Raw genomic sequence first — 27216 nt, forward strand, 5'->3', positions numbered from 1 at the left:
ACCCCACAATTCTCATATATATTGTCAAGTGCTCCTAGAGAACAAAGCATATGAACACACGACAAATTCAAAGGAGTTTCCCGGAAGTGGAAATTCTTTTAAATATGTAACTGTTAGCATTATATATCAGTTGGTTCTATTTCACCTGATACAGTAAAATACATATCATATCTCATGATATTTCACAAGGAGTATGGGCACATTTTCATTTTAGCAGCCACTTCTCAGTATTAACATTTCCAGCATCAAAGCAGACTCACCAGAGGAAAAATATATTTGGACAGGTCGGTGCACACAGACCTCTCTCACTTCAGGTGGCTTGGTGCTCAGAGCTATAACACTGCAAAAACACAATGAAAGAGAGGATGAGGCCACTATGAGCAATTATAAGGGAATTAAAAAAATAAATCAAGTATATTATTATGACTGATAATTACTACTGGAATTATAACTTAAAGTTAGGGGATAATTATATTATTACTATAAAGAATATAATAGCCATGCTCATCTCTTCTATTCACTAAATATATTACAAAGCTAAATAAATTTGGAGTAACTGAAAACTTCAGACAAATGCTCTTGCTTCCACATGAAAGAAGGGAGATAAGCAACTTTCTCTCACTAGGAGGTACTTCAAAGCAGTGCTTCTTGAATTATCTGTAGTGAAGATCTAGTTTTTTTTAAATTTCAAAGACCAATATTTTTATTAAAAAAACATGAAATGAAAAAGCAAACATTAAATCAAAGCCAAATTTCTTTATTACTGGACTCATCAGATATAAAATCACTCTTTTAAACTGCTATACCTGTTTCCAAATGCTTACTCTTATCTCTGAACTTTTTTCTATGGACAACATATGGGGTTCTCTGAAACCTTGCCCCCTAAAGTGTAGTCCTAGGACCAGCAGCGTTAGCATCATCTGGGCGCTTGTGAGACATAGAAATGCAGACTCTCATGCCCTATCCAGACTTACTGAGTCAGAATCTGCATTTTAACAGGATATCTGAGGGATTGGTAGGTACATTAAAGTGTGAGAAGCACTGCTCTAAACTATAAAATTAAAAGCAACTGTGCAGACACAAACCCACATATATAACTTTAAGACCACAGAATGTTTTATTATCAACTCACCACATTTTGTACAGTATTCATTAAAAAAAATTCACCCTTTAGCAAAATGTAAGCCTTTGTCAGCTAGGCCTGGCCACCCTACCACCTGGAGCTCAAGATCTGATTCATGTGCATTTCCAGGTGCATGGAAGATCAAGTTCCCCTGAGCAGTAGGGTACCCCTCCAGGACTCATGTTCCCAGGGTCACCTCTGCCTCTGGACATCTCTTCCTGCCTGTGCTGGTTCAGTTCACACTGACCTAGATGGGAAACAGCCCCTTTGCCATCTTCTATAGAAGTGCATTCACCAAAGCATTTGTCGATTTTGTTAAAAATCGTAATAGTACAGAGATAGATGCATACTTCATGAACATGATTTATAAAAACTGTACCTATGCCAATTTAAAAGTTAACACACTGCTTAATGGATAAATAACATTAGACACATTCCCACAAAAATTAGGAATGTTCACTACTACTTTCATTATTCAATATTTTGCAGTAAAGTCCTAACCCATGCAATTAGCAGGAAAAAGAAATTATGGCACTAGGCTTGCAAATGAGAAAGTAAAACTATTATTAGTTGAGATTATATGAAAGAATCCCTAGAAAATATGAGATAAACAAAAAATAAGACTAAAGACAATAAAAGAATTCAAAGCATTTGCATAACATAAGATGAATGTAGTTAATCATTCTCATAAACATACCAACAATAAATTTGGATATATGAGGAAAGAAAAGATTTCCCTTAAATGACAAGTTTAAATACCAGGGAATAAACTCAACAAGAAATACTTAGGATCTGAAGAGATGCTTTAAAATGGTATTGAGGAACACAAAAGAGGATTTGAACATTTGAGAGGGCACTGCACATTCCTGTATCGGATGATTCATTTTTCTAAAGAGTTACCTTCCTAAATTAATATATAGATTTTACAGAATCCGGATAAAATTACCATCCAGATTTTTTTTTAAGTTGGCCAGCTGATGCAAAATTTCATTCAGATATATAAGCAAGCAAAAGTATCAGGAAAATTTCTGAAAATGAAAGTAATGAGAGGGGACCGATGTGCCAGATGATCTCAATAGTAAACTAATGTGGTATTGGCGTGTCCATGGATACAACAGTAACTCAGAGTAAAAGTCCAAAAATAGATCCAAGTACACATGAGCATTTAATGTCTTACTAATGAGGAGACAGCTCAAATCTATGTATGTGTGTCAGGATGTCTGAGCGGGTGGTTTACTGCATAAATAGTCCTTATATAATTGAGTAAAAAAAATAGAGGATTGAGCTGTACCTTATTCCTTACACCAGGATAAATCTCAACTACATCAATGGTTCAAAGTAAAAAGTGAAAAATTTTTATAATTTGAAAAAACTTGGAAGAATCATTTAGGACCTAAAAGAAAGTACTCCTAATTATGCCACAACACCCAGAAACCATAAAAGAAAAGACTGTAAAATTAGTAATGAAAATTACTCAAAGCAAAACTCACCACAAGCAAAAACAAAAGAAAAATGACAAACAGAAAATGTTTCTGACTCATTGTTATGGACTGAATTGTGTCCCCACTGAAATTCATACGTTGAAGCCCTCACTCCAAAGATGGCTATATTTGGGGATAGGTGTTTAGAGAGGTAAGTTAAATGAAATCACACAGTAATAGACAAATGTCATATAAGCTCATTTACATGTAGAATGTAAAAAAACAACCAAACTAAAACCAAACTCAGAGATACAGAGAATATATGGGCAGTTTTCAGAGGGGAAGGGAGTTGAGAGGTGGGCGACAAGGGTGAAGGGGGTCAGTTGTATGATTATGGATGGTAACCAGACTTACTGTGTTGATCACTTTGTAGTGCATGCCAATATCGAACTACTATGCTGTATACCTGAAACTAATCTAACGTTTATACCAATTTCACCTCAATATAAATAAATAAACAGATATAAATGAGGTTATAAGGGTGGGGCCCGAATCTTTATTTTTTATTCAAGTATAGGTGATATACAATATATTGGCTTCAAGTATACAATATAGTGATTCAACAGTTATATACATATTTCTATTTTTATTTATTTATTTTATTAAGGTATCATTGATATACAGTTTTATGAAGGTTTCACATGAGCAACACTGTGGTTACAACATTCACCCATATTATCAAGTCCCCCCCACACCCCACTGCAGTCACTGTACATCAGCATTAGATGCTATAGTCACTATTTCTTCTCCATGCTATACTGCCTTCCCCATGACACACCTATATTATATGTGCTAATTCAGTTATGCACATTATTAAATCCTCACCCCTAGTGCAGTTACTGTCAACAAAGAAAGATGTTAGAATTGATTTTATTCCCTATACTCTACTTTCATCCCCATGACTAATTTATATTATGATTGAGATTTTGTGCCTCTTTATCCTCTTCACCTATTTCTCCCACCCACTCCAACCACCCACCCACCATGGTAACCATCAGTCACTTCTCAGTGTCTGTGAGTCCAATGCTATTTTATTCATTCTGTTTTGTATCATTTTTAGATTCCACAAATACATGAAATCATATGGTATTTGTCTTTCTCCACCTGGCTTATTTCAATTAGCATAATACCATCTAGGTCCATCCATGATGTCACAAGTAGAAGGATCTCTTTCTTTTTTATGGCTGAATAATATTCCATTGTATACATGTACCACATCTTCTTTATCTGTTCATCTATTGATGGACACTTTGGTTGCTTCCGTACCTTGCCTATTGTAAATAATATGGCAATAAACATATGCATGCATATATCTTTTCAAATCAGGGATTTTGTTTACTTTGGGTAAATTCCTAGAAGTAGAATTACTGGGTCATATGGTATTTCTAGTTTTTTGAAGAACCTCCATACTGCTTTCCACTTGGCTGCACCAATTTACATTCGGATAGGGTCCTAACCTGATAGGACTGATGTCCTTATTGGAAGAGACACCAGAGAGCTCCCTCTCTGCATGTGCAGAGAAGAGGCCAAGTGAGGACCCAGCAAAAAAGTGGCTGTCTGAAAGTCAGGAAGAGAAACCTCGCCAGAAAGCAACCCTGATGGCACCTGATCTTCATTTGGCTTCTAGCCTCCAGAACTCTGAGAAAATAGATTTCTGTGATTTAAGCCACCCAGTCTATGTTATTCTGTTATGATGGCCCAGGCAGACTAATAGTGATACTATAGAAAAAGAGTCAATTATTTTACTATGTAAATAGTTCTTACAATTCAACAACAAAAAGAGCAATACATTGTGTTGATGAAGGTGGGAGGAAACAGGCTCTCTCACACATTTCTAGAGGGAAGTGCCAATTGGTACAGCCACCTATGGAGGGTAGTTTGCAGATGTCCATCAAAGATAAAAGGAAATTCCTGTGACCCAGTCATTTTGATTCTCAGTGTTTATTCCACAGATAGGCTCACACATATGAGAAATGATTGAACTACAATATTACTCATGGTAGTATTATTTGTAATAGGAAAGTATTGGAAACAATCCCAACTTAGCTCATTAATAAGAGACCAGTTATATAAAGTGTATTATCGATACAACTGGAATAGTGTACAACTGTTATCTAAAAATAAAAAGGAACCCTTTATATACTGACACAGAAAATCTCAAAGATAATTTAGGTGAACAAACACAAGGGTGAAAACACTATGTGAAGTATGCTACCATTTGTGTAAAAAGAAAAGGAGGCAGGGAGAAAATAGTTCTGTAGCATCCAGCAGTGTCTGATACACTGGAATAGCCCTTACTAAACCTTTAAAAGTCAATTAAACCTTTAAAAAAAACAACTCCCACCACAAAAATTGTGGAAAAGACAGGGAATTGTGGGAGAAACAGAGAACTGTAGGCAAGAACAGAGAATTATGAGACAGGCAATTGTGAGAAAGAATAAAGAATTGTGGAAGACAGGGAATTCTGGAAAAGGAGATGGGGACTTATGGGAGAGGCAGGAAATTGTGAGAAAAACAGAATTGTAGGAAGAAGGAATTGTGGGAGAAATTTGGGAATTGTGAAAAAACAGTATTATGAGAGAACAGAGAATTGTGAGAGAGAATGGAGAATTGTGGGAGAGATGAGGAATTACAGGAGAAACAGAATTATGGAAAAGAAGGGAGAATTGTGCAAGAGGCAGGGAATGGGAGGAACTCTCAGAAATATAATAGCAGCACTTTGTAAACATAAGCAGCTGTAGGGTTGGAAAGGGAACTCATTTAACCAGGACTAGTCATAAATTCAGTTTGTAACTACAAAAGAACTTCAGTTCATTCTCTCTGTTAAACATTCAGAGCAGACAGCAACAGTTCATACGCCATTACCATGGACTGGAAAACCTACATGCACGGTTTTGTAGTATGTACACACACAGGCAGATACTCCCCACCCCCCACATGCATATATACATACACATACAAACACATACACACACATCTCAGAAATTCAAACATGATAATACAAATAAACCTAATGAAATAGTTGGGAAAATTTTTTTTTAACTCTCCTAAAAAGTAAAACAAAAAGAAAAAGTGACAGAAAATAAGAGAAAAATATAAGAAAATTAGAGTGTCAGTCTAGGAATCCAACATATGAGCAAACAGGGGTTCCTGAAAAGAGAGAATGAAGAAAGAGAGGGCAACATGTTCTGAAAAAAATTCACAATACAAGACAATATCCCTACGTGAAGGATATGGGTTTCCAGAATGAATGGTCCCATCAAATGCCAGGCCAGTGAACGCAAAGAGGCCCACAACTTTTGGGGCCACTGGAAGGAAGAAGATGCAAAAATACTGAGGAAGGAAAGAAGAGGACATCTGACTTCTCAGCATCAACCATGGAAACTAGAAGGCAAAATGAAGCAACTGCCTAACAACTCTGAGAGAAATATTTCTAATCCTAGAATTACACAAAGCCAAAATACCAACCAAGTGGGAGGGTAAAACACAGGCATTTTCTGATTGTCAAGATCTCAAAAACTGATATGCTCCCAAAGCAATGTAAAGATGAATACACGATATCCAAGAACCAGAGATCCAACCCAGGGTAGGAAAAGGCTGAAAGGAAGCCCCACAAAGACACGGGTTGAAGTCATTTCCAAACAGTCTAGAATTGGGCAGAGGAGAGGTTATCTGAGAGTGAGGTCTCCAGGAAAAACAGTGAAACATACAGAGTAGTTGATATAGTTGAATGCATTGAGAGGAGATTTACAATGCTCACAGGAAATGGAGGGCTTAGTATTAAAAACTAGACAGACCAAGGGACAAAACAAAGTAAGTATTAAATTGTAGTGAAAAAGTTGTACAAGAAAGAAAATTCACCATCAGTTATTACAAATATTTTCATAGTCACAATAATGTAAACACTAAACTACAATTCGTCCAAACTTGAACAGAGCTGCTGGCTTAGGGGAGGGATAAGTGTGCTTGCGTGTGCCTGCTTGTGTTAGCATGTGGTCGAAAGGCAGAGAGACAAACTAGAAGAAAGATTAAAGCGCAGTTGGGCTTTGCCTTCGGAGAGTGGAAACAGGTTGAAGGTGTCCCAGCTGCCCTCAGACCGCCTACCCCTCTCCTTTCACACCTGCTTCAGTCACTCCTTCTCCATAAAGCCCTCTATGACTTGCTCTTTCTTCCCATCCACTTCTGGCCCATCACCCTCACAACAGTCACTTCTTCCTTTCTGCCATAATAGTCTGCATACACATGTATTGGAGGTGAATTTGGTTATTCATTTGCATGCCTATCTCTCCCATTACCAAAGGTTTTTGCCCTTTTTGTGCCATATGCCCCCTTGGAGTCTGGTAAAGTTTATGAGTATCTTCTCAGAATAATATTTGTATATGCATAAAACAAAATACAAGAATTTACTAAAGAAAACAATTATATTGAAATAGTTTTCAACATAGAAAAAAAACAGATTTTGATGGTTAAAGACCAGGTTCTCCAAGAAATACACACTAACATAATAGACTTTAAAAAAAAATAATGTCTGAGCCAGTTTTGAGGACCTACCTAGAGGCTGGTCAGTTCTCCTTCTTGAGCAGCTGAATCCACAGCCCCCAGCCACCTCCTTATTGGGCTTCATACTCTGGGCCACCATCCACCTCACCTGCCCTAATTCCCCCAGGGCCAGGCACCAGGTAACTGTAACCAGGGTACAGCTGTGTGCTCCACGGCCTGCTGAAGTTACTCAAAAGAGCCAACCCACAACCTGCTTCCCCTGCCTCCCTGTCCCTTCCCATGGAGACCCTGGTGAGGGCTCTTGCCCACAGTTCCCCCTCCCTGTGCCTGGCGATCTACCTGGGCTTCCACTTGGGGTCCCTGTGATGTGGTGTGTACTCCTTCTCTTGAAATCTGCGATATAACACACTGTCTTCAGTGGCAGTCATTTCTCGATCTGTTGGCCTTACCAAACACAAATCATAATTAAACTCATTAACCCAGCGAGACTCCATGATTTGTGCATAGGGGTGCTCTCCTGAACAGCTGTGAGAGTGATGGAGGGAGGCCTGGGCAAAGGAGGAGCTGAACTGTTTCCCAGTTGCCATGGAAGCCTCCGCCCTGAAACTGGGATTGCCCTTCTGAGCTGTCGCCCTTGAAGCTCTAGGCCTGGGCTTCCGCACCCTTGCAGAGACCACTCAGAGGCTGCAGCCTGTCCCCAGGGAGGGGATGTGGTTTAGCCTGAGGCAGTTCTTAGGCAGAGAGCAGTTCCTGGAAAGAGACTGGGCCAGAGCTGTCAGCTGTCAACACTGGCAGCGCTGGGGGATCATCCGGGCTACTTCAGGGATCCACTATAGTGATACAGGAAGACACGTGCTTCTCATTAACGCTTTAAGTAAGAATAAAAATTATCTTAATTTCAAAGTAGTGATGAATAGCATTTTGACACAGAAACAACCACCACATATGACGTGATTTCTCTGTGGTTTCGATTAGTGCCACATAGAGCCAACACTACTAGGATTTGTTGCCTGCATTCCTGACGGAAAAAAAAATACTAAATTCTGTTAGAGGTAAGTGAAAACACAGACCTTCAGGTCCAGATACGCAGTGAAGAAGGTCTTGGGAGCGGGAACCTTGCTTTGTTCATATTTGCATTTCCACAGTTGGCCCCACTTCTAGACATCTACTGATGTTTCTTGAGTCATTTATGCAATTAAAACTGACATGATACAATTTAAAAGGTAGAAATTTAAAAACTAACTCTTCCAAAGCAGCCCCTCACGAGGATAGGAGCGTCCCCATAAGGTGCCTCACTCGAGGTGGAGACCTCCCCAGCCTCAACTCTCTCCCTGCCCGCTCTGGCCGGGAGAGGCGGGGCCAGGGAGCGGCCCTCACGCTGATAGGCCCAGCTGAGCAGGGGCGGGGCCCGCTCCTTGGTAATTGACGGAAGCCCCTCTTCTTCAGCCCGCGCCCCGCCTCCTACGCGCCCGGAAGTCCCGCCTTCGGGAAAGGAAGTAGAAGTGCGTGTGCGCTCCGACGGTGACCGTGACAGCAGCGGTGACCGAGCAAAGGGAAGGCGGCGGCGGCGGCGGCGACGCCGCCCGTGGCTGGTTTGCGGTTAAAGGCGGGGTCGGCCGCCTGGAGCAGCCCCGGGCAGTAGTCAGGTGCGAGAGGCGGGCTTGCTGAGACCAGTGGGGTGTGAGGTCTGGGGTCCTGGAGCCGGACCAGACCCTGGGTCAGGGACGCGCGGGGACTGGGAGGAAGACTCTGATCGTGCCCTCCCTTCTGCTGTCCTTTCCTGCCTTTCACAAATCCCATTTCTGCGATATACCCTTTCTGGACCTCCAACCTCTCGCTAAGCCCCAGGGCCGGGGTTCTAGTCACCACTCGCTTTCTCCTATCCGGATCACCACCTTTTAGGACCCCCTCCCGCCAGGCCTACACACCCTCGCTGTGCGGTGGTTTCTCAGGGGCCTCTCCTTACCCCCCAAATCCGCACACTCTTAGAAACATGCCCTTAAAGGGAGGTGTAGATTTCATACTGGTATTTCCCAAAGGGGGTAGTATATTCAAGCTATCCCTGAAGTGGATACCTGTCCGATAGAGTTCCGCAAGGATGAGAAGGAGGAAGAACAAGGGTTGGCCAGATTAAAAATACCAAGAGAGTAGTTGGAATTCAGGCATCAGCATTAATCTTGTCTCTTTGCTTTGGCACGTGTGAATTTAGAATTGTTTGGATTCAACACTGCGATTCCAACCATGGGCTTGTCAGCATCTACCCCAGCTGTCGCAGTTCAGACCTCAAAGGCTTCAGATCATCAGACAGCATCCCCGCCCTCAGGATGTCCAATGCATGAAGGGAAGATGAAAGGTAATCGACACTTTGTTTAGAAAATGAAAGCAGAGGAGAATTCTCAGAAGGATTTTAGGGAAAGGGCAGTAATGGCATGCTAGTGACGTTCCTAGGCCTGGGAGTGAGGCAGCATGCCTTCTGTTGTTATGTGTTGCTTACAAGGTATGTGACTGTACACAAGTTACTTCTCAACCCATCATCTGTAAGATGAGGATATAATATTAGTTCACAGAGTTATTGTGACAATTAGTTGAGATAATGTGTGAGAATGTAGGGATTGCTGTGTATATCAGCCTTCATCCTCAAAGTTTCCCTTCAGTGGTTCTCAACCAGGGGGTGCATCCCCCCCTGCCCTGGGGACATTTGGCAGTGTCTGGAGACATTTTTGCTTGTCACAACTGAGAAGAGAGGTGCATTTAGTGAGTAAAAGCCAGGAGTTCTGCTAAACATGCCACAGTGCACAGTGCAGTCCCTACGACAAAGAAAGAATCATCCGGCTCCAAATGTCAAGAGTGCTGAGGTTGAGAAACCTTGGTCTAGATCTAACTGTCTTTGTTTATCAAGACTTTATTCCTACACCTGTTGCAGCATTGATCTGTGTAAAAAGACGTCATCACCTGATGGACTTGCTGTTCATTCTTTAGGTGCAAAGGTGACAATGGAAAAGTTTTCATGTTTAATTGGTCCATGTATGCTTTAGATGATTTATGTAAAAGTAGGGCCTGAATCAGCCTGATGTGTGACTTCTTGTTTCAAGACATGAGGGGAGGAGCCAACATGGTACGCCTGCTGAGTGGTGGCATTTCCTTGCATCGCACTCACTCACTCCTCCCTCGGTCAGTCAGCAAGCATCTACTCTGCCCATTCTGTGCCAGGCATTGGTAGGTTTTGTTTGTTTTTGCACTGAGGGAACAGCAGCGTATTAAACAGACCAAAATCATTTATGTGATGGAGTTTATATTCTCATCTTCATAATCCTGTGTGGTATAGGTCTTGTCCTTGTTTTATAGTTAACAGAACTTAAAACTCACACAGCTAGTAAGTGGCGAAGCCAGCAAACACTGTGACCTAGGACAAGGACAGATCTGTTGCTCTTCCAGCGTCTCTCTGAACAGGAAGAGTTGAGACAGCTACAGATGAAGCAGCTGTGCTTCTGCTCTGAGCGTCCCTGGGCAGATCATAGAGCCCTGTCTAGGGTTTGATTTCATCTGCTGTGTATCCAGAAGAGCTGTCAGACTTATTTGTGTTAGTAAAGATGTATTTGCATTTCTAACACCCAGCTGGGATCAGTGACCCCATCAAGACCGGTGCTTTGAATGGTGGAGAGAAGAGGCGGCATAGCAAGTCTCCCTTCACCCCTCAGGCGGCTGACTGTCCAGGGTCCTGGGAATTGGGCTGGGGAGGGGAAGCAGAGGGAAGGCAGTGAAAGGACACTCATCTCACTGTGCAGGGGATCCAGCCCTCAGTGTCTTCTGGCCTTACTGCCGCTAAGACAAGTACTGCCTTACCCATCCTGCTGTCTGCCTGGGCTGTGGCTCTCCCCACACTGCCACTCCCCTAAGTGCTAGACTGGCTTCTCAGTCTCTACACTTGATCCCTTCAGTACTCTGCGGCCTTGGACATCTCCTGCCCTTCCCACTGCTGCTGTCGTAGGTTCAGGCTTTCCCTCCCAAGTGGTATCTGGATCTTCTGTGGACTGTGGATCATTTCCTTTCATGTCTGCCTTTTCCTGCTAAAGTCTTGCTATCTATTGACGGAATAGAACCTCTGCCAAGTGATAGTTTTCTGTGCCTTGTCTTAATCCTGCAGCAAAGCAGAAGCAGAGGAGTGTTCAGACTTTTCTCCAGGGGTCTTTTTGAGGCTTCTCTGCTCATTTTCATCTCCTGTCCCCGGTACCCAGAGAAGGTATCGGTAATGAAAGCCTGGCCTCCTGTGGCCTCGTTGCAGCTGGGCCTTGTCTGGAACTTGAGAACAGAAAAAGAGACCCAGTAAGATGTACAGCCCTGACTTAGGTTCCTCTGCAACAGCTCAGCTATCAGTCCAGCAAAACTGTGATGTAGGCAATACATTCTCTTGCAAATTGAGATTAGGAAAGTAAATTTAGAAAACCTTCTCCTGGTGCTTCGGATGTTAGAATGTTGGCTAGCTTAGCTGTGGCAGCTTTAAACAGTAAAAACCTGTTATGGTTGGTTGATACTGGTCAGAAATCAGCACTAGAGGGCCCAATTTGAGAGAGCCAGATGTCCTTTCTCTGTGGTGATGCTGTGTTTATACTTGATTTATTTCAGGTTGTCCAGTGAGTGCAGAGCCATCGGGTCCAGCCCGTGAGAGCACAGCAAACTCTGTCCCTGCCCACCAGGATCGCGCGTACGAGTATGTACAGTGTCCTATTACAGGCGCTGTGCTTGACAATAAGGACAACCTAGATCCTTCTAATCTGGTAATCCGCACTTGGCCCCTTTTCCTGGAACTCTTTATGCAGAGATCCCTTTAGGACTCCTAAGACAAACTGCAGACTGCTTGGATTGATTTTTCTGGCTTCGTAAAACAAGGAAGTGTGCTATTCCATCCATAGTGAAAATCTAGAATGTTACTAGTACTAGTTTCAGAGAACAACTGAAAAAGAAAACAGTAATCATGAAGTGTCAGAGTAGGTTGACCAGGAATAAGCCGTGCCAGGGGACTGTTTCCCTTTGCGATGGAGTTCCCAGCTGGTACATGGGAAATCCCATTAGGAGTGCAGCTGCAGTTAGTAAAGGTGTTCTGGTCCTTGCTGTGCTGGGAAGGTGGAGAAGCTCAGGGTTTCTCACTCTCAGCACTGCTGACATTTGACGTTGGACGATTCCCTGTGGGGCTGTGCTGAGCACTGTAGGATGTTCAGCAGCATTGCTGCTCTGTACCGCCTAGACCCCAGCAGCACCCTTGTTTCTCAGTTGTGACAACCAAAAGCATCCCTGTTATACCACTGGCCTGGGTGATCTCTGACAGCCTACTGGCTCTAGAATCCTGCAGACCTAGACCCTTACCCCACGGGGTGGTTATGTGTAACAAGAATATTAGTAACAGCAAACTTCTTTCGGTCACATCTTTAGCTGTTGTGCTAAGTACCATACATTGTCTCCTTAATCCTCATAACAACTCTAGCAGCCAGCAGTCCCCATTTTAGAGATGAAGATGCTGAGCGAGAGAGTAAGCAGTTTGCCCCTCATCACCCAATGAGGAATTGGCAGAGCCCAACTGAGTCCCCATCTGCTTCCAACCTGTGCTCTTAAACACTCTGTGGTGATGATGCAGGTAAGATGCTCGGTGTGGCCCCAGTGTACCTGGCTTGTCTGTTGCCATCATTCTAAGCAGGGGCCATGTACTTCATAATTAATGTGCATCTGCTAGAAAGCCCTTGACACTTTTAACACAGAAAGAAGTTTTAGGCCACTGGTTCTCAACCTGGGGTTTTTGCCTCTGGAGGTGGGCGCTGGTTGTCCCAACTGGGGAGGAGGGGTGCTGGTCGCTCAGTATCCTCAGTGCTCAGAACAGATTCCCATATCTACAAGTTATCCAGCCCCAAATGTCGGCAGTGTCAAGAGCGAGAAACCCTGGTCTTGGCTAAGTGTGTGCACAACGGTCCTGCAGTGGCCCCCTAGGCCTGGGAGAAGGGGTCCTTCCCGTCTGCCAGTGGGGGGATGTCAGTGCTCATCTCTAATCATTCAGCTCAAAGGCTGAAAGCATCAGCAGGATCCTAAAAGTAAAGAATATTGAAAAAGAAAGTGTGTTGTACATATATTCTGATACTTCTCCTCAGAAGAGGGAAGTCATTTTTGAAAAGCCAGTCATAGAAAGATTTTGAGAAATGTCTGCAGATCATACTAGTTTTTACTTCTTAATCCTTGAGAAAGTCTGAAAATTTAACCACATGGATTCACCATATGTGAGAAGTTCAACAAGGAAAGTCAGCTTTGCTGCTCTGACTCTTCACACCAGCCAAATTATCAGAGAGGTCTATAATTTTGATGTCGCTGGTTTAACAGGGAACTTCTGCCTTGTGTGTTTGATGCATTGCTTCCCAGAAAGTAGTTGATTATTTTGCTTGTTTCTACTTCATATTTCCAACATTTAAAAATCTTTCACTTACTTTGTTTAGATGCCACCACCTAACCAGAGGCCGGCCCCTGATCAGCCTTTTGCACTGTCTACTATGAGAGAGGAGTCATCCATTCCGAGAGCAGATTCAGAGAAAAAGTGGGTGTATCCTTCCGAGCAGATGTTCTGGAATGCGATGTTAAAGAAAGGGTGAGTGAGTGAGCATATTACTTGAGAATATAAATTTGCTCACCAAACTCACCTAAGAATTCAATGTTAGAGGTTTTTATCCCTCAAATGTACAGTAAAATTTTAATAAGTTAATCAGTTTATAATATTCAATTGAATTTTCAAACTTATCAGAATATAAGTACAAGGCCAGTATGTTAGTCAGGATTCTCCAGAGAAACAGAACTAATTGGATGTGTATCTTTATTTATATAAAAAGGTTTACTATTAGGCATTATGGAGGCTGAGAAGTCCCACGGTCTGCAGTTGGCAAGCTGGAGAGCCAGTGTGTAGTTCCAGTCCAAAAGCTGGCAAGCGAAAGACCCAGGAAGAGCTGATATTTCAGTTCAAGTCCAAAGGCAGGGAAAAAAGAGATCCCAGTTCAAAGGCAGTCTGGCAGAAGGAGTTGCTTCTTGAAGGAGGCTCAGCCTTTTTGTTTTATACAGGCCTTCAACTGATTAGATGAGGCCCCCCACATCAGGGAGATGGCAAAAAGAACAGTCTTTTTTCTCAGTCCACCCATTTAATATACCATCACAGACACACCCAGAATAATGTTTGACCAAATATCTGGGCACCACATGGCCCAATCAAATTGACACATAAAATTAACCCATCATAGCCAGTAATAGTTTAGGGAAAAACACTTATATAAAATACTTAGGAAAAGTTAGGGGATCATTAATTGATCGTACTAATTGAAAAGGAACAACTTAAAAACAGATGATTCCTTGAGACTTGTGTAAGTGGTTTTGGTGACTCTGAAAAGAGTATGTGGGTTAACTTTATGGCATTATCAGTAATATTTTTACCAAATGTTCTTTCCTAGGTGGAAGTGGAAGGATGAAGATATTAGTCAGAAGGATATGTATAATATCATTAGGATTCACAATCAGAATAATGAACAGGCTTGGAAGGAGATTTTGAAGTGGGAAACCCTTCATGTTGCGTAAGTATGTTTGAGATCTTTCAACATCTTATTTCATATCTGCTTTGTAGAACTTTAACATTCTATTCAAACAGTGTGCTCTCCTAGTAAGAGGCAGGCCACTCCCTGCAGCCATGTAAGGCAGCAGCCATTTTATAAAGCTTATAGATTTGGTGGGTCCGAGTGCAGAAGGGGCAGATAAGAGATGGCTCCGCTCCCTAGGGTGTGCAGCTTCAGCACAGTCAGTGGTCAGGGATGGCTTGACAGGCACGGGCTAGAGTCCCTGAAGGCTGGACCATTTACTCACCTAGTGTTGGTGCTAATTGTCAGCCAGGGCCCCTACCCATGGCCTCTTAAGTATGGCTTATTTCAGCTTCCTCACGCCATCGTGGCTGGGTTCCAGAGCCAGCATTCCAAAGAGCTCCAGGGGCGCTGCATCGCCTTTCTGCCCTAGCCTCAGACGGCCCGCAGCAGCACAAGCCTGGTCCCCGAGTCAAGGGGAGGAGCACCACAGTCCCCTGAAGGCAGAGCGGGTGGGATGGGAGATACTAACACTCTGCCCCCAGGGAGCTGGGGAAAAAGTATTGTTCACTCAACAGGATTTATTGAATTCCCATTAGGACTAAGTAGCAGGAGGTATCTTAGCATGTGGGCCTTCTCAGGGCGAATCGGGAAATGCAGTTGTTGGTTAGCGATAACGGGGGTGGTCTGTTCAGAGCAGCGGTCTTCACATCTGAGCTGCGGCGGCAGCAGCTGGAGGGTTTGCCGGAACCCCGTGCTGGGCCCCACCTGCAGGGGTCCTGCATCCGCAGGCTGGATGCTGCTGCTGTTTGAGGGCTCCTCTGGGAGCAAGGGGCGGGGAAGTCTGCACAAAGCCAGATTCTGTCATGGTTGGTGTATACGTTTTAAATGCATGGCAAACTTTGATTGATTAATTTCTTGGCTAAAATCCATTCATGAGTTTTTCAAGGTGTTCTGTTTGTTTTAATATTTGGGCTCTGAAGTTCCTTAGTGGTGCTCCCCCGGTGTTACTGGTTGGGCAGCCGGCCTGCTGGGTGCGAGTGAGGAGGAAATGGTGCTGTGACCATGCTTTCCCCTGAATAAGCCGCGACCAGCAGGAGTCATCCTCGCGGCTGGCTGCTAAGGGCATCCCTGAGCGTCTGCAGTGCGTGGGCTGAAAATGCGTGTGATTTAAGCCACCTGCTGCCTACCTGCAGCCTGATCATAGAGCAAAGTGAAGAGAGAACAGGAGATCTCGGTTTGTCGGTTTCAGCTCCCTGTCTGGTCATCTTCCAAAGTCTGGTCAAAATGAAAGTGAGCCTTTTAAAGACACATGCTGCAGCCTCCAGGAGAAGCTGCTCTCGTTGAGTTTGCTTCTTTGCCTGTGACCGTCCTGTGACCTTCTTGAGAAGAGATGCTAATGACCAGTTCCTAAAGGGAGGAGTAAAGTAACTCAGCTGGTCCTCATAGGGGCCTGTTTCCCTAGAGGTCGTTTTCTCCCTCCCACTTCCTTAGGGACACGCGTCAAGGCCAAAGCCTGTCTTAACAACGAAAGCAGCTAGCAAGACAGGTGGCCTGTGTGTTTACCACCTCCCCTCCATTGGGAAACAACTGTGCTGGCCAAGTGTGGGCTTCCCAAGGGCAGGACTCAGGGGTGTCACGCCGCCCCTGGAGCCCCAGTGCCAGGGAGCAGGCCAGCTGGCACCTAGGGAGGCCTCACCAAGGGTCTGCAGAGAGAGGATTTTCTAGTCAGGACCCTGCCACCTGTCAGCATGTGTGTAGTTATTTGTTAAAGAGCTGGTCCAGAATTAATTACCTGAGTTCCTAGTGATCCATCCAGCACTTTCCTTCATAGAGGCTGGTTGTTGGCTTCAAATGCAAAAAGAGGATTTTCTTACATTTGTCTGAAAAAAATCCCAGATGCTGTATGTGAAAGAGACATGATGCCCAGTATGTGTTTATTTTTTTTTCCTGAGGCTATGCCTATATCCCTGCACAGAAGGAAAGGCCGTTTCCTGACTCCCGCAAAGAGCAGAGCAACATTTTTAACAAATAGGGTATTTTTGAAATTGTTTTCAAAGTTATCTTTTTCTGTACATGTGATATTACAGATTCCATGTAGGAAAATGCATATTATTGGGAAATTGCAATATCATATTTCTCAAAGGAAAGAAAATATTCTAATGGATTTTTCTTATTTGGGAATTTCTAGGGAGTGTCCTTGTGGTCCGTCATTGATCCGGTTTGGAGGTAAAGCAAAAGAATATTCCCCAAGGGCAAGAATTCGTTCCTGGATGGGGTGAGTATCAGTGCAGACATGTTATTTTATTTCTCAGGTGCGGGTCACCTTTCTCTTGGCACCAAAACTAGTCTAAGAAACACAGTGCTGCTATCCTTCAGAGCTTAATTGGTATGCAACCATAGATTTCTTCTCCTCCCTGAAGTTCGCCTCTTGGTGGGCAGATTTTATAGGGCTTCTGGGGCTGCTTCCTATCTAATTATTTGATTGAACTGAGTTGTCTTCTGTGTTCTCAGATCTGTCTCTTACCCCTCCTACAATTGATCTCTGCATCTATGCACTTAGAGCCCCTCCCTTTTCTTCCAGGTAGTCAGATCCTTAGCTCACACCTGGATTTCTGCAGTATCCCAGTTGGCCTCCCTGGCCTGGGTCTCTTTTCCATTGACCCTACTCCCTGGTAGACAGACAAGCTGCCATCTGACCTGAGCACAGTTCTTCAGCACTACCTTCCTTTAGCACCAGAGACTGCGATTCTCTTAAGCATCACCTCCCGTTAGATATTTGACTCTGAGAGCAGGCTTTTCCGTGTGCTGCTTCTCTATCTTTCTGACTGCTTAACCTAGAGGTCAATGTCCCACACACATTTTAACACTCACTACTAGCATGTTTTTATTCCAGGTATGAGTTGCCTTTCGACAGGCACGACTGGATCATCAACCGTTGTGGGAAAGAAGTCAGATATGTCATCGACTACTACGATGGTGGCGAAGTCAACCAGGACTACCAGTTCACCATCCTGGACGTGCGTCCTGCCTTTGATTCGTTTTCAGCAGTGTGGGACAGGATGAAGGTCACCTGGTGGCGCTGGACTTCATAACCAGTACTTTGTTAAGAGATAGGAAAATATGAACTATTTTTTTCCAAGCGGTGCAATCAACTATTTTACGCAAACTGAATAGCATTCATCATGTAATGGGAATATCAAGTGGGTAATGACACCTTGTATTTCACTTATCAAAGGATGCCATGCACCATGCTCTTCTGAGTTCCTTTTTTTTTTAATTTTGTTTTCATTAATCTACAATTACATGAAGAACATTATGTTTACTAGGCTCCCCCTTCACCAAGTCCCCCCCACAAACCCCATTACAGTCACTGTCCATCAGCGTAATAAGATGCTGTAGAATCACTACTTGTTTTCTCTGTGTTGCACAGCCCTCCATGTGCCCCCCCCCACATTATACATGCTAATTGTAATGCCCTCTTTCTTTTTCCCCACCCTTATCCCTCCCTTCCCACCCATCGTCCCCAGTCCCTTTCCCTTTGGTAACTATTAGTCCATTCTTGAGTTCTGTGATTCTGCTGCTGTTTTGTTCCTTCAGTTTTTCTTTGTTTTTATACTCCACATATGAGTGAAATAATTTGGTACTTGTCTTTCTCCACCTGGCTTATTTCACTGAGCATAATACCCTCTAGCTCCATCCATGTTGTTGCAAATGGTAGGATTTGTTTTCTTCTGATGACCGAATAATACTCCATTGTGTATATGTACCACATCTTCTTTATCCATTCATCTACTGATGGACACTTAGGTTGCTTCCATTTCTTGGCTATTGTAAATAGTGCTGCAATAAACATAGGGGTGCATCTGTCTTTTTCAAACTGGGCTGCTGCATTCTTAGGGTAAATTTCTAGAAGTGGAATTCCTGGGTCAAATGGTATTTCTATTTTGAGCTTTTTGAGGAACCTCCATACTGCTTTCCACAATGGTTGAACTAATTTACATTCCCACCAGCAGTGTAGGAGGGTTCCCCTTTCTCCACATCCTTGCCAGCATTTGTTGCTCTTAGTCTTTTCGATGCTGGCCATCCTAACTGGTGTGAGGTGATATCTCATTGTGGTTTTAATATGCATTTCTCTGATGACTAGCGATGTGGAGTATCTTTTCATGCCTGTTGGCCATCTGAATTTCTTCTTTGGAGAACTGTCTGTTCAGCTCCTCTGCCCATTTTTTAATTGGATTATTTGCTTTTTGTTTGTTGAGGTACGTGAGCTCCTTATATATTTTGGATGTCAACCCTTTATCAGGTCTGTCATTTATGAATATGTTCTCCCATACTGCAGGATGCCTTTTTGTTCTATTGATGGTGTCCTTTGCTGTACAGAAGCTTTTCAGCTTGATATGTCCCACTTGTTCATTTTTGCCTTTGTTTCCCTTGCCCGGGGAGATATGTTCATGAAGAAGTCGTTCATGTTTATGTCCAAGAGATTTTTTCCTTTTGAGTTCCATTTTTACCTTGTAGTTTATAGCAGATCATTTTAAGTTTCATTCCCATTTAGCTTAAGTGGAAAAGCAGTTCCTTAGTTTTTCCTTTAGCTGAAGTTTTGCCCATGCATTTAATCTAGAAAAGTCTGAACAGCCTTTGAAAAAGAACGTTTCTTAAAATGTGAAGAGAGCTGCTGCTTTTCTTACTGTTTCCTCATGAATACTCACTGAGATGTACGCCTGAATGCCCATGTAATCCTCGGGGATTTTATTTGGTCAAGTATTTTAACTAATATTGTTCATCATGAATAAATAGTTCTGCTTTTCAAAACATTACCAGCATTTCATTGTCCCAACAGTATAGTAGTGACCCCTGAGGAAGTGTACCCAGCATAACAAAGGCATGTCTGGCTCTCCAAATTCTCATGTATATTGATTTTTCAGACTGGATCTTGTTATAGAATACTTCCAACTCCCCTATATGCATTGGAATATATGTTTTAACTTTTTTAATATTTTCATTTTAATTTCTCTTGTTCCAATAAGTAACCCTGCTCTCAACAGGCAGGTCTCGTTGTCCCCAGCATTTGAGAAGTTGTCCCATTCCTGAGTCCCATTCCTCTTCCTGCCAGAAGCTTTCCCTCCAGCCAGCCTGATCTGAACCTTGAGATCTGGCTCAAGTCATAGTACCAGGGACAGGCCCACTCTAAGACACAGTGACATTTTGTTGAGTGTTAGAACTCATAGGGGAGTATTTTGCCCACATGTGGAATGTTTGCATCAACTCTCTGCCTCAGTGCAGAATTATTTTAAGCAGGCTCAAAGTTTGTGATGGAATTCTTTGTACTGGTGCTTCTATTACAGTGGATTACAGATGACTATTCAGTTGTTTGGGGTTTTTTTTTTTTAAGATGATAATAGTAACTTGTTTGATTTATCCTGAATACTGTAGTGTTAAATTAGTAGATGGATTTGGCAGTCTGGAATGATGAATTTGGTATGGAATTTTTTTGTTGTGTCAGTTTTGTGTGGCATTTAAAAATTCCAACAACTTTAACCTTGTCTACATTTCAAAGTGCTTGTATATTTTTAAATAAAATAAAGCTCATGGCTAACAGGTTTTCAAAATCTTTTAAGAGTAACTTCACACTTTATTACTTCTTCAGACAGAAATCATCTTTACAGAAGTAATGCTATAGTCACCCTGCTGGAGGCAGCCATTTTCTTATCTGTTAATCACATAACTTTTAAACTACTGAGGAACATAATTGCTGTTGGCATTTTCTTGTCCTAAGTGCTATTGAGTAAGTGTAGGATAAGGCAGTATTACAAGAAACAAAGTGTTGAAACGGGAAACTGAAAAGTGAGCCATAGGCAGAGATTCACCTCTTTTCTAGAGCTATGCTATCTCTTGAGAAAAACCACCTCTCAGATAATCTCAAGCAAATCTGATGACAAGATCAACAGTTAATACACCCCTCCAAAGACGATAGTCTACTGGGTTTCAGAGCTGTTTGTCTAGATTATACTTGACCATATCTAGGGATCAGTTCTTCTCTGCTCTGATCGATTTCATTTATAACTTGAAATTCATTTTGGATATTCTCCAGGGTTTTAGCAAGTCTTTTGTCTATGGAAATACACTATTCAGAATCAGAACAAACTACTGTATATCAAGCCAAGTATTACCAAACAAGGTGGGGGCTTGAATTGGGATTGTACATTAAAATGTATTCCTAGAGGTTCCCTAGCTGACCTCCACTCAAAATGTTTATGAGCACTTCGCACCATACTGGGAACAGAAAATGCAAAAGATGCAGCCCCTCCCTGCAGGGTACTCTCAGTCTTACGAAGGATAGTTTGTAAATGAAAGTGTGGTAAGTTCTAGAATTCCAATTTATTTAAAGACAGCTTTGTCCAACAGACACATGAAAACATGCTCAACATCACTAATCAGGGAAATGCAAATCAAAATCACGAGGAGATACCACTTCACACCACTCAGAATGGCTAATAGCAACAAGACAAGAAATAAGTGTTGGCAAGGATGTAGAGAAACGGGAACCCTAGTGCACTGCTGGTGGGAATGTCAATTGGTGCAGCCACTGTGGAAAGCAGGAGAGTAGTATGGAGATTCCTCAGAAAACAGAATACACCTAGCATACAACCCAGTAATTCTACTTAAGAAATTTAACCTAAGAAAAGAAATTACTAATTCATAAAGATATATGCACTCCTATATTTATCACAGCATTATTTACAATAGCCAAAATGTTAGTTACCTAAGATGAATGGCTAAGGAAGAAGTGGTTCATATATATGATGAAGTATTACTCAGCCATAAAAAAGAAAAGTCTTGCCATTTGCAACAACATAGTCCTAGAAGGTATTATGCTAAGTGAAATAACTCAGAGAAAGACAAGTACCATATGATTTCACTTATATGTGGAATCTAAAAAACAAATGAACAAATAAAAAAACTCAAGAGAACAGACTGGTGGTTGCCATAGGGGAAGGATGTGCGGGATGGGTGGAAAAGGTGAAGGGGGAAAAAATGTTTCATATCTTGATTTGGGTGATGGTTACATGAGTGTATCACATGTCAAAACTCATCAAGTTGTACACTTAAGTTTTGTGCATCTGACTGTATATACCTCAGTTTTTTAAAACAGTAATCCAGGGAGTGCAAGTTCACTTCAGTATTTTTAATATACATTGAACATACAGTTACCAATTTTACTGAGCCACCAATATGACTTAACCTATAGCAGAATTATTCCTCCCCAGCTAAAGTGAAGAGATACACACTTCATGCCTCACATCTGCAGTGACTGTGGGACTTGTACTATGGGTCATTTGTATCTGCACAGGCTTAAGGCAGTGCATAGTGATAAAGAATGAGTGTCCTTGAAAAGATCTATGCCCCCATGTTCATTGTTATAATAGCCAAGACACAGAAACAAGCTAAGTGTCCACTCATGGATGAATGGATAAAAATGTGGTGTGTATATGTGCAGTGGAATATTAATCATATAAAGGAGGAAATCCTGCCATTTGCAACAACATGGATGGACCTTAAGGGTACTTTGCTAAGTGAAATAAGTCAGAGAAAGACAAAAACATATAATCATATATGTGGAATCTAAAAGCAAAAAAGAAAAAATAAAATTGAGCTCATAGATACAGGAAACAGATTAGTGGTTACCAAAGGTGGCTGGGGATGGACAAAATTCAGAGGGGGTCAAAAGGCACTAAATCTCCAGTTATAAAACAAGTCAGGGATGTAAGGTACAGCATGGTGACTATAATTAACACTACTGGATTGCATATTTGAACATTGCTAAGAGAGTAGATCATAAAGTTCTCATCACAAGGAAAACAAATTTCTGTAACTGTGTGGTGACAGATGTTAACTAGATTTACTGTGGTGAATATTTCACAATATATGCATATGTCAAATCATTTTGTACACCTGAAACTAATGTTATGTCAATTATACCTCAGTTTGTTTAAAAAAGGATAAAGAATGTGTGTCCTGGAGGCAGATGGCTGGCTTAAAGTCACAGCTCAGACCTTCACTTGCTGTGTGACCTTAGTATCTCTAGGCCTCAGCTTTCTTGGCCATTAAAAAGAATAATAGAGCCGTCTTAGTCTGTTCAGGTTGCTATTACAAAATACTATCAACTGGGGGGCTTATAAACAACAAATTCATTTCTCACAGTTCTGGAGGCTGTGGAGTCCAAGGCCAGGGCGCCGGCAGAGTCGGGCTGGTGAGGAGAGCCTGCTTCCTGGTTCATAGATGGCCTCCTCCTTGCATCCTCACCGGAAGCTCTCTGGAGGATCCATCATAAGGCTCTGCCCCCGTGACCCAAGCACCACCCAAAGGCCCACCCCCTGATACCATCACCCTGGGAGTTAGATTTCAATATATGAATGGGAGTGGGGGTGGGGGAGGGCACAGCCCTGCAGACCGAAGCGCCAGCCTACCAGAGTTGTTTTGAGGGCCTTACAAGATGACACCGGAAAGCACTTAGAACAGAGCCCACAGCGGGAAACGCTCAAAGAATGTCAGCATCAACAAGAAAGGGAGGTTTGTGAGCACAGGTGGGAAGAAAAAGAACTACTGAGGTGAAATACATAGCCTACCACCCTCTGACCTACTTCTCCCAAGATGAATGTCTCTAGAAGGAGGACAGGAGGGTCCCCAGATTTCAGTTAATTGGAAGGATTAGCAGGCACTTGGGTGATTGCTCTAAGCAAGCTCGTATCATTCAAAATCTAAAGCAAAAAGGCAGGCCGCAATCTCTGACCTTTTAAAAAATATCAACACAGCAGGGTGACATATGGCTTATTTGAGATCCAAGTGACACCTGACAAAAATAAAGATTGTAATTAGGCTTTCCTGCTTCCTCATCTAAAATGTTGCTCATTGTGTCCACAGGATCACAAAGGTATCCCTGTTTGTGATATGCATCCGGATTCAAACAGAAATTACAAGGTCATGTTTACTGGCTTAGAAATGACCCAAATGGCATTGACTGGTGAATGGATAAACAAATTGTAGGATATCCATACAATTCAATATTATTCAGCCACAGAAGGAATTAAGTACTGACACAGGCTACAACTTGTATGAACCTTGAAAACATTATGCTGAGTGAAAGAAGCCAGTCACAAATGGCCACATACAGTATGATTCCACTTATGGAAATGCCCAGCATAGGCAAATTCATAGAGGCAGAAAATAGACTAGTGGTTGCCACAGTCAGGGGGAAGGGGGAGCAGGGAATCACTGCTCATGGGTGTAGGGTTTCTTTCAGGAGTGATGAAAATGTTCTAAAATCGGTGCTTGCACAACTCTGTGCTTATACTAGCAACCGCTGACCTGTCCACTTTAAATGAGTGAATGGCATGGTGTGTAATTATAGCTCCTCCATAAAGCTGTCTAAAAAAAAAGAAAGAAAAAATGTGCTGGCTGATCCTTAGAGCTAAAAGATCCCTCCTCTGCTCCTATTAACTGAGCAGTCAGTTTACCAACAGCCTATAACTTAAAACAGCGTGCTATTTTGCACAAAGCAAGTCTGTACATACGGAAGACTGACTAAGATGGGTTTAAAGGAGAAACTACAAATACTGCCATGACACTGGAAAGGGTTGGGAAAATATTGTAAAAGTCCAGAACAATTCTTCATTCACTGCTTCGCAGTGGCTTCTTAACTTGGCTGTAAAGCCGCTGGAAGTGGGATGGTGTGCTGGGGACACTGTGCTAGGGACGGGGTTAAGGTAAGAAGCATAAAGTGGTGCCGCTGACCGCCGCACCCAGAGAAGAAACAGCCTTCCCTCCATACTGAAATTAGCAAACGATGTCTGTGTGCATCCGAATCCACGGGGGCACCTGGGCCCCATCCCCAGAGCTCCACGTGGCGAAAGTGCAGTTCTAACTCGTGCTCCCAGGAGCTCAGCAGCTCCTGACCCAGGGGTGCTGAGCTTCGCTTCCCTCCCGCATCCTGGAACTCCTTCCCTCTCACCAGCCCCCACTCTTGCAAGGCGTTTGCAATTGCTGCATATGTACTTAGCTGGGGGCCAATTCCAAGGGGAAATGTGGAAGCCAGTCTTCAAGGGGAGCGCCCCTGTTCCCAGTTTGCCCCCACTCCCCTCCGTTCTTCCTGCTGGGCTGCATAATGCCACCTCTCTTTTGTGTGAATAATGAAAACCGTTCCTCTGGGAGTTCTCTCTTCACATGACTTCTGTAGGAGATAACAATGGGGCAAGATAACGGAGGTGAAGATGATGGCTCCCAGCAGGGCCACAGAAAACCCCTCTTACTCCCTATGCTGCTTCGCTGGGGATCACGGTCTCAAAAGGGAACCGTCTTCAGGGTGGCTACTCCCTTGAGCTGGAGAGGCGGTCTGGGTAGTCTCTGTTACTTCACCTCACTTTACCAGTTTGCTAGGGCATAACAAAGTTTCCCAAAGTGAGTGGTTTAAACAATAGAAATTTATTCTCCCACAGTTCTGGAAGCTACAAGTAAGATCAGAGCGTAGATGGAGCCACCCATGTTCCCTCAAAGGCACTAAGACGTGTCTCCTCCAGGCCTCTTTGCTTCTGATGGTTCCCTGGCTGGTGGAAGCAGAATTCCAAACCTCACATGGCATCCTCCCTGGTGCATGTCTGTCTCCAGTCCAAATTTCCCCTTTTTATTGGAGCACCAGTCATACTGGATTAGGGCCCACCATGATGACATCATCATAACTTAATCGTTTGCAAGCAAGGTCACAGTCACAGGTGCTGCACTTAGGACTTAACATATTTCTGGTGGACACAATTCAAGGTTCACATTTGCAGAATGGTTATAACAAACCTCACCGAGAGGGTCGAGCTCAGCTCAGCCACTGCTGAATTGCTCCACAGCGTTGCTTTGCACACTGCTCAGCAGCAACAGAGCAGACGGACACTGACTTGGTCCCTAGCAAGTCTTGGCCCTTTGGCCAAGCTGAGACGTGCTCCTGGCCACGTGCATTCTCCCCACCCCCTGATGGGGCAAACAGCTGATAGAAATCTCTTGGTGGGAGGTGAGAGGGAGGGTAAGATGCCCAGCTGGCCCTGGGCAAAGGGTCCAGAGGGGGAGGGAAAAAGCCAGGTGGCTCGTCAGCCCTCGTTCTTCTCTCATGATCGATTTTCCCACGCAGATTTTGGCCCCAGACCCTTGATCTTGGACCAAGTAAAATGATTCGATGTGGAGGCTCTGACCGTATTTCTTTGCTGCAGGAAGAAGTGTGTTTCTAACTCCTTCTCTAATTTATTGTCCCCTTGTGGAGACCCCCTTGGAACCCCAGAGTGGGCATAAGGACTATTTTAAGCTGAAGACATTTGAGATTCAACAGATGCAGAAAAAAAGCCTCCTTGGAACTTCCCTTATCTGACTAAAAGCAGAAACTCCTGGGATATGAAACCACCATAAATCCCCTCTCTGGGTGAAGGGTCATGGTCCCGAAGGAGATGGAAAAACCACTGATACCTGAATAGATGGCATTTTCACAAACTTTCTTATCTCCGTCGTTCTCCTAAAAACACATTTGTCATTCTTAAACAAACCTGTTTGTTTTTCTCAGAGAAGTGGTTTCTCCCCTCCTCCCTTTTCTCTAAGTTAGATATGTAAACCTTTAACCATTTAAGGAGCCAGCTACTTCTTTTATCGGCACCCACTGTGCCCATGAAATAAACCGTTTTCTCCTGTTAAGCTGTCTTTTGACTGTTAATTCACAGGCCCCAGGTAATGAACTTCAGAGGGCTGGGGGAGAGGTTTTTTCCACGCCTACAACCTCTGAGCAAATGTGGGCATCTCATTGGTATGAAAACAAGAAACTGTTTTGTCCTCTCGGGGACATCAGAAAGTCTGTCCTCCTTTTCATTCATTCATCATCCCAGAGGCGGGAGATCCTCCCCTGGGGAAGGTCCAGCTGAGACTCTTGCCTTCGAGAGAGGAACCCAGGGCTCTGAAACCACAGAGCTTTGTTCACTCCAGCCCGAATTACCCAGATGGCAGGTTGGCACTGTCGGATGGCCTGCCACCAAATCCTGGTTCTGCCACCTTGTGGCAGTGGATGTCACTCTGAGTTATTTGTGCCCTCAGGAAAATGAGACTAGTCAGGGTTCCTGTCCACGGCTTGTGGAGGTTAAATGAATCAATGAGTAGAACACTCAGATGTTGTTCATAGAAGTTAATGGTACCTGCACTTTGCAGCGGAGGGTCCCAATTTATTTTTTCTAAAATGACCTCACATGGGACACCAACCGCACTACCATTTGTTGAATGTTTGTTGTATGGCTGGCGCTACTCTAGGTATTTTCTCACTTAACCCTCGAAGGTGTTATTAAGCCAGGAGTCAAACCTGCTTTCTTTGACCCTTTCATTTCTTTAAAATGCCATTGTTTTTTCAACCATTATTTATTGAGCACCAACCAGGGAGCCTAGAAATATACATTTTGCCTCCCCTGTCCCACCTGCAAAGCTGATTGGCTGGCACAGGGGTGCTAGA

At 43.2% G+C, this 27216-nt stretch overlaps 1 protein-coding gene and 1 long non-coding RNA gene across 3 annotated transcripts in view; one reads left to right on the forward strand and one right to left on the reverse strand.

Moving 5' to 3' along the window:
- LOC108407071 (uncharacterized) overlaps positions 1-8435 on the reverse strand; it is a 167250-nt gene extending 158815 nt beyond the window's left edge. The window contains exons 1-2 of the long non-coding RNA XR_001855631.3: positions 8175-8435; positions 261-340 (exon numbers count right to left, since the gene is read on the reverse strand). This is a non-coding gene — a long non-coding RNA (uncharacterized lncRNA). The remainder of the gene's footprint in view (positions 1-260; positions 341-8174) is intronic.
- Positions 8436-8596: 161 nt separating this feature from the next.
- Positions 8597-20307, forward strand: HCCS (holocytochrome c synthase). 2 transcript variants are annotated; one of them, XM_017676180.3, is made up of 7 exons: positions 8597-8750; positions 9314-9457; positions 11728-11879; positions 13578-13726; positions 14574-14693; positions 16885-16971; positions 17590-20307. In XM_017676180.3, the coding sequence occupies exons 2-7, from the start codon at positions 9346-9348 to the stop codon at positions 17786-17788; spliced, it is 819 nt and encodes a 272-aa protein (XP_017531669.1). In that variant the 5' UTR covers positions 8597-8750; positions 9314-9345; the 3' UTR covers positions 17789-20307. The 2 variants fall into 2 exon arrangements, with proteins under 2 accessions (XP_017531669.1, XP_073083538.1); XM_073227437.1 differs by lacking the exons at positions 8597-8750; positions 9314-9457; positions 11728-11879 and adding an exon at positions 12596-12733.
- The last annotated feature ends 6909 nt before the right edge of the window (positions 20308-27216 follow it).

Source organism: Manis javanica, chromosome X (assembly GCF_040802235.1).
Source record: "Manis javanica isolate MJ-LG chromosome X, MJ_LKY, whole genome shotgun sequence".
Taxonomy (NCBI): Eukaryota; Metazoa; Chordata; class Mammalia; order Pholidota; family Manidae; genus Manis; species Manis javanica.

Bases quoted from the DNA above. Each gene is read 5' to 3' on its own strand.
- HCCS (XM_017676180.3), top strand. From the start codon at position 9,346: ATGGGCTTGTCAGCATCTACCCCAGCTGTCGCAGTTCAGACCTCAAAG. The intron at 14,694-16,884 runs GTAAGTATGTTT...GGGAATTTCTAG, and splicing joins TGGGAAACCCTTCATGTTGC to GGAGTGTCCTTGTGGTCCGT. The intron at 16,972-17,589 runs GTGAGTATCAGT...TTTTTATTCCAG, and splicing joins AGAATTCGTTCCTGGATGGG to GTATGAGTTGCCTTTCGACA.